General features: G+C 31.9%; 2 protein-coding genes across 2 annotated transcripts; both read right to left on the bottom strand.

Annotated features, from left to right (window-relative positions):
* On the bottom strand, nt 1-7,163 carry LOC105970665 (uncharacterized). Its single transcript, XM_012995501.2, has 5 exons — nt 6,940-7,163; nt 6,693-6,866; nt 435-489; nt 241-319; nt 1-145 (listed from the first exon to the last, which is right to left on the bottom strand). Exons 1-5 carry the CDS (start codon nt 7,098-7,100, stop codon nt 18-20), a joined length of 597 nt encoding a protein of 198 aa, XP_012850955.2. The 5' UTR covers nt 7,101-7,163; the 3' UTR covers nt 1-17.
* A 721-nt stretch (nt 7,164-7,884) lies between these two features.
* On the bottom strand, nt 7,885-9,181 carry LOC105970418 (peroxidase 29). Its single transcript, XM_012995243.2, has 3 exons — nt 8,913-9,181; nt 8,449-8,812; nt 7,885-8,361 (listed from the first exon to the last, which is right to left on the bottom strand). Exons 1-3 carry the CDS (start codon nt 9,150-9,152, stop codon nt 7,958-7,960), a joined length of 1,008 nt encoding a protein of 335 aa, XP_012850697.2. The 5' UTR covers nt 9,153-9,181; the 3' UTR covers nt 7,885-7,957.
* Nucleotides 9,182-12,451: the final 3,270 nt, after the last annotated feature.

Raw genomic sequence — 12,451 nt, 5'->3', positions numbered from 1 at the left:
TAAAAGAAAAAGAGATATCATTCAACTAATTTTATTTTACGGTACATTTTTACACTGGGGAATTTGGGTTCCCCATAACCATTTAATACAAAAACCGATTTAATTTCCAGTTTGTACAACTGGAACTTAGCAACTGGGGGAAGAACTGCAAAAAGGAAAAAAAAATAATAATAAATACAAATTTTCAAGTATATTAATTAAATGTGTTAAATTATAAGAAAAGTGCATGCAGGCACTCACATTTGAAACGGGGGTGCCTCTCGAAGAGTGTGGCGTTAGCAAATTTGCCCTCTTCGGATTCCGGATCCAGCTTCTTAAGCTGAAAAAAAAAAAAAAAAAAAAAAAAGAGAGAAAATCAGTTTTTATAAATTTGTGAAAAATAAATAAAAAATTAAATAAAAACAGTACTGTGAGTGCGAGAGAAAGATACTTACGACCCCGGAAAGCGTGACTTTCACGCAAGTGGGCTCCTGGGGGTCAAGAGTACCGTGTTGGAATTATTTCAATAATTATGTGGGCTCACATATGTGACGTAAATGTGTATGGCTATCTTAAAGAAAGTCCAAATTAATTGTGATCTAATAAAGGTTATTGGGTTGGACTTATGGGTATTAAACTATAATTATGGGCCTAATGTGTAGAGACAATTAGGGTTTAGTTGTGATTTATTGATGGGGCTGAATCACAATTATAAAATAACTGGACTCTACAGTTATATAAAGGGTCGTGGTCCCCAAAGAAACGCAACCATTCCGTCTCTTCTAAAATCCATCGTTAGAGAGATAATTAAGGAACTGCGGATTCTTTGGAAGACCTGTCCCAAATCCAGTGGAGATTCGAAGATTCGATTCAATGATGTAAGGTACGCTTCCGTGTTTATGTTTAGGTTTAATTCTCGTTGATTCAAGCATGTTGGTTCTTGGGAATTCGTATACATGTACGATAAATTTTCTAACAAGTGGTATCAGAGCCACCGTGTTTTGAATTTTCGAGAATTTATGAAATTTATGAATTTTGTTGTGTCGTATTCAATTCGGCACTATGTAGCTTTGATTTCATGAATTCCGCTGTCATGGATCAACATATAGAAAAAATGTAGGGTTTCTCATGCAATTTTTTATCCAATGATTCAAATTGCATGGTTATTTTCGTTTTGGATTAATGATTTTTTGTTTTGGTTAAATCAATCATGGTTATCGTATTTAATTGTGTGCAATTATTCAATTGATGGTTGATTTATTTCATTATGAAATACGTTCGTCTGGCCTGGTGTGTGTTGATTGATTTCAATTTGAATCATATTTCCATGTTCAATAATATTAACCGAATTAAGGTTTGGTGTATATCTGACATTCGGATCAATGATTAAGGTTTAAGGAATTAATTTTCAAATTCAGTATGATTCTATGAAGTTATCAATCGTTGGTTGATTAATTTCTATTAGTGTTAAAATAATTTGGTTTCAATCCATTGGATTGAAGAATTAAGTCTTACGGCAAAAATCTGAGAATTCCAAATCTGAAATTTGGGGCAGCGGCCATCAGGTCAAGCCTGCTGCACCGTTTTTTCAGTACCACCAATTTCATCGGCCGTCGTCGACCACCAACTACCGCCCCCTCACTTCTTTTCCGGCGTCCATTAGGTGAAATGGGCGGATTGCGTGCGTTCCTATTATTACTGATGTTGGGTGGCGTGATTCGCCTAAAGGGAAGCCGGAGCGCCGACGGTGGATTCCGACGGCGTTGATTATTGTGGGGTTGCGTGTTCCGGCGGTGGTATGTGGTATTGGTGGTGGCGGTGGAATTGGCTGAGGTACGACGGCGGTTGATTTGCTACAGAGGCAAAATTAGGTTGATAAAGTTCTAGCAAATTGCAACATACGCCAATCAAGGTTTTTGAAATTACAAATTGACCCCATATTTGGGTAATTCCTGATTTTGGACTGGGGTCAATTTATAATAAATGAAAATCTGATTTTGGGCCCAAAGCTTTCGAAAACTGTATTTCAGTCCCACCTTTAAAGTTTCTCCCAAAACAGTCATATATTTTTCAAAAATATATTATATATCTCAAATTAAGTATTTCTGAATCTTAGGTCCCTTTTCACTCAAATGCTTTTCTCTCAAAATTTCAATTCAGTCCTTTAAGTTGAAAGATTTTCTGGTTTTGGGACAAAGGCAATTTTTAAGGAATAAAAAGTTGATTTAAGGTTTTGGGGCCGTTTAAAACATTTCAATTATTTTGAGGGACCGAACTAATATGTGAATTCTTTTATATTCATTTAAGGTTTTGTTTGGTCAATAAAGTGAAATTCATTTTGAATTTCAAATTCGGTTTTCTAATGCTAATTTGGGGAATTTTCAGATTTTAAAGCTCATGCCTTATTAGGCTTAAATGTTTTAATTAATGGGTCGAATTAAGGATATGAATTAATTTTTTAATTCAATACGTTTCTGACCAAGTATAATTTAAACATTAACGAATCAAAATATGAATACGGTTATTAATTAACCAAATAAGGTTTGACTCATTCGGCATTTGACTCAAAACCCTTGTTTTAAGTCTAAATTGAGTTACTGATATAGTCAAAATCCATATAAAATTAGATTTATTGGTTAAGATTTATTTTGGCCACTATCTAAATAAGATTGAATTGTGAGCCCCACATTATCTGTAGCTCAAATTCAAAATAAAGATGGATTCGATGTTTTCAATTCGTACTCATTTTTTATGAATAACCATATTACTGAGTTTGATTCGAAAACAATATAGTGAGGCAACCTTATAGTTGGATACAGCCTGTTAGCGCTCAGGTGATATCTTTAGAGCCTTAGCGTTCAACAACGACTTTAAATTTTTGAATAATTTTTTGGGTACATCTAATGACTTGTTATTAAGTTTGTCTGACATTTAAAAGAACTAATTGAAGCATGAAGCCACCCTCGTGACCTCTCTGCGTAGGTTAGCTTATTGAGATTGTCAAGATGATTGTGTGTATGTGAATTCATGCGAATATTTAACTATACCCCTCGGTATGTTGATATTTGGCGGAACCACATATGCATATGTGGTAATAAATATGTGATGGTTGTTGGGCTCCATGTGAATGATAGTTACATCCCTCGATGGACTTATTATTTGACAGGATTTACTATCAATGTGTGATTACTACAACAAGAGTGCCACTTACAGTTAATATTATTGTCCCCTCGGCTTGATATTAATGTTGTGCTAGGCATCTTGAGATGTATTCCATAATTATTTAAAGTTTTCAAAGTCAAACTTTGGATTATAATGTGCGCATATTGATTTTATTTACGTTCTCTATTTAATTTATTTATCTGCTTACACATTATCTGCCTATAACGCTTTTTGTGCTTAGTTGCACAAATATTTTTATTATTATTTGTTATGGTGCATAGATCTTATTTTTTTATTTTGGATAGAACAATAGAAGAACCTAGTGTATCTCATCGTTCTAATTATAAAATTTAAGATCATTAGGTGCATCTATTTTAAGGAAAATGTTTTTTTTTTGGGGCATAAGGTTTAATTAGGGGCTACGTACTAGAAGGTTCCTTAACGACACTAAGGAGACGTTTTAGTTTAAAACGATAAAGTTGCAACAAATTAGATTTTGACATCTATTGATTTAATAAGGTATAAAGAAAAGGAACATAAATGAGCACATTAAGTAATAGTCTAATCTCATTTTCAGTTATAGCACTTCAGTTAGTGTGGTTTCGCTGACTTAAAAGTGGATATGGTTTAATTTTTTTTTCTCCGTGAACGGTCAATATAAGGTTTGTTGTAAAACATAAAGAATAAAACTTTGACCGTACACACGAAGAATAAATAATTAAGGGAGAAAAGACTAAGTGCTAATTTGACTAGTGTACGCCTTAAGATAAATATTTATAATTGCAGTTTACATCTCAGGTACGTTGATAGCGTAATTATGCTTGTTTCCCACTTTAATATGTTCTAAAATATTTTTTTGACTTTGTACCTAGACACATTTAGTGAATAGATCCTGGGTTATACTATTCACGTAAGTGTGTATATAAAGGGTTATTTACATAACCAATATTCAATTGATGTTGGAAGATACATCTATAAAGGTTATGTAAGATACTTAGGATTGATGCTATAAGGACTCTTAGGTTTTCTTTTGAATTTGAAATAAACATTTGGTACCATCATTAGATTAGATGGATTTAAATTTTCTCTTGAACAAATTCGGTTAGCTTGTTCATTTGGAAATATTAAGCTTCGTCTATTTCATAATTCAAAATTTGACCTATAATTTAAATAAAAGTCTCATACAGTAAAATCTTGCATAAGCAATTTAAATGGTACAAAATTCAAGAATAGAACATTCAATGACATTCAAAGAAGTATGATAAGTCATTCTTCTTCACTAAGGTACATTTAGGAGAAACATTAAGTGCTGCAATATATTATGTTTTAAAAGGGGAAATTTAAAATCTTTTAAGGATGTTGAGTTTGAGGGGAGAAATTTAGATTATAGACATTGTCTTTAAAGAGGAATCAATTTGATTCCTAATACTGCTTTTGACAATGTACATGTCTTTGTACTTGTCATTGTTTGAAAAGTAGATTTGGAGATTTGATAAGACAATGTTGAACAATTCCCCAATCAAGTCTTGATAATTGTTACTTAAAGAGCAAACTCAACAACCTTAAAATAATAAAGCATTAAAGATGAGTTGAAATTTAGAATGACAAGACATTAGGATCTTATCAAATTGCCATAAGGTGTGAATTTGGTTCCAAATAATTAAGACCAAATGTAACTCAAATGGGCAATATTGAAAGATATATGGTACGTTTAGTCATTAAAGATTTCACTCATATCGACTCTATTAAGAAATATATGGACACCGGGAATTGTTTCTCAAATGGTAACATTTATGGAACAATAAAGTGCAATCATAAAATCTTAATATTTAAAGATTTGAAGGATATTGATTGCAAACTAAAGTAGTCCATTAATGAAATTAAAATTCCCGTTAATGATATTACAATCCTGAGCTAATTATCTCATATGCACTTTGAGATAAATAAAGTTAATGATTGTACATACCCAAGGATCAGTGGGAGATAATCTCACAATAAATGAGGCTTGTTTAGTCTCATTTCAATGCCCAATAAATATTTTAAAGTAAAAGAATGTGCGCATTCGGTTAAGACGTGCATAAAGTTAGGCAGATATTTGAATAACCCTATAAAGTGGATCATTTAGCAAAGCAGCCAAATGGGTTATACAGTAATTATAGGGAATGTAAGTTATATACATATGCTCATTTATCAAAATCAGATATTTTGGGAGATCGTGTGGTTTATTCATGATTTTCATTTTTATGATGCGTATAAAGTATAGATCCATTTTGGTTAATGTAAACCTAAGTGATTGAGCTATTTTGACATGGGTGTTAAGCAAACACTTTAAGCTCTGTTCACGATGGTCAAGAATTTATGGTAATTTTTGGCATCTTCTTTTTTTAATATAGCTATAAACACTTGTCATTAGGCTGCACATGTTGATTTGTATTAAAGTTATACGGTGACAATATTTAACAGCTATACTTTCGAACAACAACAAGAGCTTGTGAAAGTTCTTTGTTGTTAAAGGTACAAAGTGAAGAGTACATAGAGCATAATAAGATAAACTCCACAATTGTGGATCCGCTTACTAAAGGATTAACACATAAGGTATTCATGAGCATTGCTCATGTAGGTGTTATATCATTTAAGGATATTTTGGTTCAGTGGGAGTTTGTATGTATGTGTACATATAAATACATTTTGGTAGCTTTATGATATGTTTGGACACAATTTTGTGTATTTGGTTTTCTGCAGAAATAAAGTATTTGGCTACACTTTGTACAATTATGTAAAGATTTGGTCTCAATAAAGTTTAAAGTAGGACCAGTTGGAAATAGGCATGTTAAGATCACATTATATGTAATTTCCATGCTACACACCATGATTTGATCTATGTCGTTTGGCTATATTGGTATACGTGATTACTGTTGGGTTTAGACACGCTCAATGTGACGAAAGCCTCTTTAGTCCTATATCAGTATGGTCAATGGACGAGATTGTAAGGAATACCTTTTCATATGATAGCAATATTGAGCTCATAAGGTGTACACATTTATAAGATATAAAACATATGTGGCCCAAGTGGGAGATTGTTGGAATTATTTCAATAATTATGTGGGCTCACATATGTGACGTAAATGTGTATGGCTATCTTAAAGAAAGTCCAAATTAATTGTGATCTAATAAAGGTTATTGGGTTGGACTTATGGGTATTAAACTATAATTATGGGCCTAATGTGTAGAGACAATTAGGGTTTAGTTGTGATTTATTGATGGGGCTGAATCACAATTATAAAATAACTGGACTCTACAGTTATATAAAGGGTCGTGGTCCCCAAAGAAACGCAACCATTCCGTCTCTTCTAAAATCCATCGTTAGAGAGATAATTAAGGAACTGCGGATTCTTTGGAAGACCTGTCCCAAATCCAGTGGAGATTCGAAGATTCGATTCAATGATGTAAGGTACGCTTCCGTGTTTATGTTTAGGTTTAATTCTCGTTGATTCAAGCATGTTGGTTCTTGGGAATTCGTATACATGTACGATAAATTTTCTAACATACCGCACGTGCCAAGTGCGTACTCGCTCAGGCTGAGGGAGCTCCGGGCGTCTGCCCTGCTGAAATTGGCCGTGGCCATATCCAGCAGGGTGAGATAGAAATAGGGGGTCCCGGAGCCCCCGTCGCTGTATGACAGCGCATTCCCGAATGGGCTGCTCTTCTCTAGGTAGTTTATGCTACTGCATGCAATGAGATTAGAAAGATAATTAGAATTAATATTTATGAATTCAATTTTGAAATTTTTTATATTACCTCACAACGCCCCAAGAACTGGCGTTGACCAGTGCCCGAGCGGCAGCGGCGGCAGCGGCCAACTCTTTGGGGTCGGTGGTGGAGGTGTAGGCGGGAGAGGCGGTGGCGGTGGCGGTGGCGGTGGCAATGGCGAAAATAAGCACAAATGCTAATACGGCCATATTTCCCGCGGTGTAATTAAGTACGCCTCTTTTTTTTTTTTGAGAAACAATTAAGTACGCCTCTTAAGGAGTAATATATATATATATATATATATATATATATATATATATATATATATATATATATATATATATATATATATATATATATATATATATAGGATATTAATTAGACCATTAATATCTATCCCATTATTAATTTCTTTCTTTTTGTTTATTTTTGTGTTTTTGGCAATTTTGATCATTATTATTTCTTGTATCCTGTATCCATTCTTTTTCTTTTCTATAGCTCCATTATTAATTTCTTTCTGTTTGTTTATTTTTGTGTTTTGGGCAATTTTGATCATTATTATTTCTTATATCCTGTATCCATTATTTTTCTTTTCTATAGCACCATTATTAATTTCTTTCTTTTTGTTTATTTTTGTGTTTTTGGCAATTTTGATAATTATTATTTCTTGTATCCTGTATCCGTTCTTTTTCTTTTCTATAGCTTCATTATTAATTTCTTTCTATTTGTTTATTTTTGTGTTTTTGGCAATTTTGATAATTATTATTTCTTGTATCCAGTATCCAGTAATTATAGCTCCCTTATTAATTTCTTTCCGTTTGTTTATTTTTGTGTTTTTGGCAATTTTGATAATTATTATTTCTTGTATCCTGTATCCATTCTTTTTCTTTTCTATAGCTCCATTATTAATTTCTTTGCTTTTGTTTCTTTTTGTGTTTTTGGCAATTTTGATTATTATTATTTCTTGTATCCTGTATCCATTATTAATTTCATTTAAAAAAAAAAGATAATTATTATTTCATAGGTAATTTTATTTTTTTATTAAAAACAGAGTTTACTACACTCTTCAATTAGCTCGATTCAACTTATTACATTGGTTTCTAATTTCTCCATCGTTTCCGGTAAGAACTTGTGTGACAGAAAGCTTAACAAAGGCAGACGAAAACATTTTAAAGAAATATGCTTGGTCGGTAACGAATCTCCCAGCTTGTTCAACGGTTCTTTGATCTTGAGTTAATGTTGCATCAATCACCAATAGACTTCTTCCTCCAAACGAAGCCGAATAATAGTCGTTGTCAAATTTATAAGGTGTACGATCATTAGCTAGGGATGTATTGTAGTTGGATAAAGCCCCCTTGGGGCAAGTTTTCCGTAACTTGTTCACAAAATTTGTATCAGTTTCTATGATGCCCGGAAAGTCTACACGATATTGAATTGTTGCGCAACTAGAAGTACCAAGTGTATGTGCACCTACAATCACAATATTAATACGTTAATTAATTATATATGTAGTGTAACTTCAATATTAAATAAATAAAACTACGATCGATCGATTACCTAATAGTGCAACAACTTCCTCGTCGGTCATTCCGCCACCGAGGTCTCTTAGTTTACCTAACGAATAACCAAGAAAACTATCGACCTGAGGCAAGTGGGTATCTGCATCAAAATTGGTATATGCAACGGTTGAATCCCTTCGTCCAAGTGGGACTCGAATTCTCGGCCCTTGAGAAATAGCTACAGATTCTCGAGCCGCGAGGACTAGAATATCAGCACACGAAACCTGTTTAGGACAAACTTTATCCACCATTGATTTTATTTGCCCAATTAACTCCCTTTTCTTGATACCGAAATTACTAAACGACCCCATTTCTGATTTGCTCCTGTCTTTCAAATCAAGAAGGATCGAAGCGTCACAACCCTAAAATTAGTTACGATTCACAAAGAATTAGTGATCAATAATAATCTTCTCAAAAAAAATTTTGAATTTTCTTTTAACAAGGGAGGGATTTTATATTTACCATAACCACACAATCGTTAAACAATAGCCTCAATAAAGCAGCAGGGGTTCTAGGATCTTCTTTCGACATCGAAGAAATTGCATCTTCGACGATTTTTTCAAGTTGCGGACATGTTTTATTGTAAAAGTCAAAGGTCAAGCCTCCATATTCTTCATCTCCATTCACTTTTAAATTTAAACCACATAAGATAAAAAACAAAACAACTAATGACATTATAGATGTATTATAAGAACAAAACATTTTTTTTTTATTTTTTTTTGTTAAATCATTATGTAATTCTTACACAACTTTATAGACTTATTAGAGCCCTTAGGATTTGGTTACAGATGTAGTAAGATTTAATCGTAATCTGATCTGCTACATCAATTCGAATAAATTTGATACATGTATTTATGCATCCATATAATACATACACAAATATGCATATTTAATTACGTAAATCCTGCTCTGATTTGGGAAGTCTGCTTTGTTGACTTTTGACTTGACTGTTCTAAGAAAATTAACTAAATAGAAATAATTAGATTTAGATATTGGTCTTAAAAGGATAGAATCAAATATATTGTAATATCGCTACAATTTAATATGAAAGAGAGTTCATTACATGGGCTGAAGTTATACCGAACTAAAATAGAATGGGGTAAAGTGGTATCGGACCAAATTATAGGGGGGAAAATGAAATTTTCCAAAATGGGCTGACGTCTCGGCCTTATAATTATATAATCCAGTCAATTCGTTAAAGCCCTAAATAGGTTGAACCTGGACTTCATTTGGGCTTATAACTATAGCAAATAGAAGAATCCAAGTCATCATATTACATGGAATTTCTTTTAATTTTGAAAAACATTAATTATTGTTAAAAAAAAAAAAAAAAAAAAAGAAGAAGAAAAATACAGTTTCTATCTCTCTCTTAATTTTTTTAAATTTTTTAATCAATTCGATTTTATCTCTTAAATACTATAAAATTGAATTTGAATATTGTTAAATTGTAGATGTTATTTACTTCTAAAAAATGTAGATGTTATTTATCTAAATAAAAATAAAATTGTAGATGTTATTGACAAAAGTAATCACATTTAATATGACACAATGTAAATATTTTGCAATTTAAATCACCGAATCATTATTCATATGAAAGAGAGTTCATTACACGTACTTATTTAGTATGTGAAATGTTTTTTACGGTTTGAAAATTGCTATTTACCGTTTATAACAAAAAATCATTTATCTCTCTAAAATCTCAAAACCTCCCAAAAAAACCCAAAAACTCCCCAAACTGCAAATAGCAAAAAAAAAAAAAAAGAATCGAAAATTCGAAATCAAGCTTGAAGAAGGGTTGGGCTTCGATTTTTTGAGATAATTTGGACTCCTTTATGTGTAATATGCATTGGGTAGGTCGATTACAGAACCAATTTCATGTTAAAAAACCCTACAAATTGATTTGTAGGGCTTTTTTTTGGCACATACACCCAAGAACGCCCAAGACGGACGCCCACGGCGTGTACGAACACTCGTTCGTGGGCGGCTGCCTTGGGCGTTTAATTCAGCTGCCTTGAATGGTAAATAACAATTTTCAAACCGTAAAAAGCAAGTCCCTTTAGTATTTATCATCGTCAAATCATTGTTTCCCAAATTTGACTATTGATACATATTTCTCACCAAATCCCAGCTTTCACATATCAATTATTTGTACCTATTTAACAAAATAATTGTTCATATGAAAGGAAATTATTTATACATATTGTTTCCAAAAAAATAATAATCATTGCATATTTCACAAATCACTGGTTTCCACAAATTGATTTTCCATACCTATTTCACCAAATCATTGTTCACATGAAAAGGGAAATTAGTTATGCATACCTATTTATTATCCGGTTTATAGTATACTATGTATTAATTATTGACACCTATTCCACCAAATTATTGTTTCCGAAAATAATTATTTATACCGATTTCACCCAACCATTCCTAATAAACCTTCATATGGAAGGATATTAATGTACATTCTTAAAAATTCATACTCACAAATTAATATTATATCTGAAATGTTAAATGTCGTTTCAATTTTACTAATGTCGTTTTGACTTCGACCTGATTTTGACATATTTCTATTTTGATTTTCACAAAATTCGAAACACGAAAATTGTAGTCCTTTGGGTTAGCTTTCTAATCCAACCTAAATCCGCTAGATTGGATGCCGTGTGACAAAGTTATGCATGAATGAGTCGCATTTTGAATTTTAGATACATCAATACATCAAAATTGTGGGCAGTATCCATTGATTTATGTATATCTTTCTCGTCCGACATCCAATTTTGATGATTCAAGTTGGATTAGAAAACTAACTCAGAATACTACAAATTCTATTTTTCGAGTTTTGCAAAATTTGGAATTAAAAATGATCAAAATCACGTTTGAAATAGAAACGGTATTATTAAAGCTCGAACCACATTTATCACATCCCATATTATATACTTGTTTGAAATTCATATATAAAATGTATCAAACAATTTAAAACACTTTAGGTTTAATGTTATATTTATTTAAAGGGATAATTAGCAAAAACCCCATCTAGAAAATGTAGTTAAGTAAAACCTCTCTCAAAAAATAATTAGAGAAAACCCTTTTAGTTAATATTCCACTCAAATTTTATTTTTCTAATTCCAAAACTACCCTTATGAAAGCTCATTTTCACGCTGCAATACAAAATTTCTGTTTTCACGTAACTCATATCTCCCCCTATTAATGTTTAACTCCAATGGAGTTATCAAATGATGGTTCTATTTTGGTAATTCACCTCTTGAGATGTAAATATACTTGCTGGAAATCGAATTATTTAAAAACGTAACCATCTAAACATCCAATCACAAGTTGACATGTGACAATTACAAATAAAATCACCCACAAACTTCCAACAGATAATTAATTTAATAACCGTAGTTGAAATAGATAAATTTTAAATCAATATTAAAAATATTATCTCAATTTTTATATCTAGCATTGAAGTTGCTTTTATAAACCTACTGAAATTGGACCTAAATGGGAGAAACCTATAGACCAAGGGCCTGTCAAAAATTAAATTTGGGTCTGAATGGGAGAAACCTATAGACCAAGGGCCTGTCACAATTAATAAAATTTAGGTCTATGCCAATACAGAATTTGGGCCCCTATTAAGCCGAAAGTTAAAGGATAATTAAAGTTAGCTCGACGTCATTAGGCATGATGATTTATTAAACAATACCTTACGATCTCGCGGGTATCATAAGATTCTTTTACGAAATGTAAGAAAAATTAAAAGAAATATCATTTTGCATAGTAAAACCTTAGTACAAAATAACTATTTAAAGAGAAGAAATTCCCTAATATAACAAGGAAATACAATTACCTACACTAATAGAATACTTAATATTCCTAAGCTCTAAACGCACGGCTACTATATAACTGCCCACACTACTCTAATTAATTAATAATTAAATACTAATTTAATCAATAATTAAATAATAAACTAAATATTAATATATTGTAACAGTTAGTTGGAA

This window comes from Erythranthe guttata, chromosome 8 (assembly GCF_056151865.1).
Source record: "Erythranthe guttata isolate IM_541 chromosome 8, IM_541, whole genome shotgun sequence".
In the NCBI taxonomy this organism is placed as follows: Eukaryota; Viridiplantae; Streptophyta; class Magnoliopsida; order Lamiales; family Phrymaceae; genus Erythranthe; species Erythranthe guttata.
The sequence above is the reverse complement of the archived record's forward strand: the minus strand, read 5'-3'. Positions and strand labels throughout refer to the sequence as shown.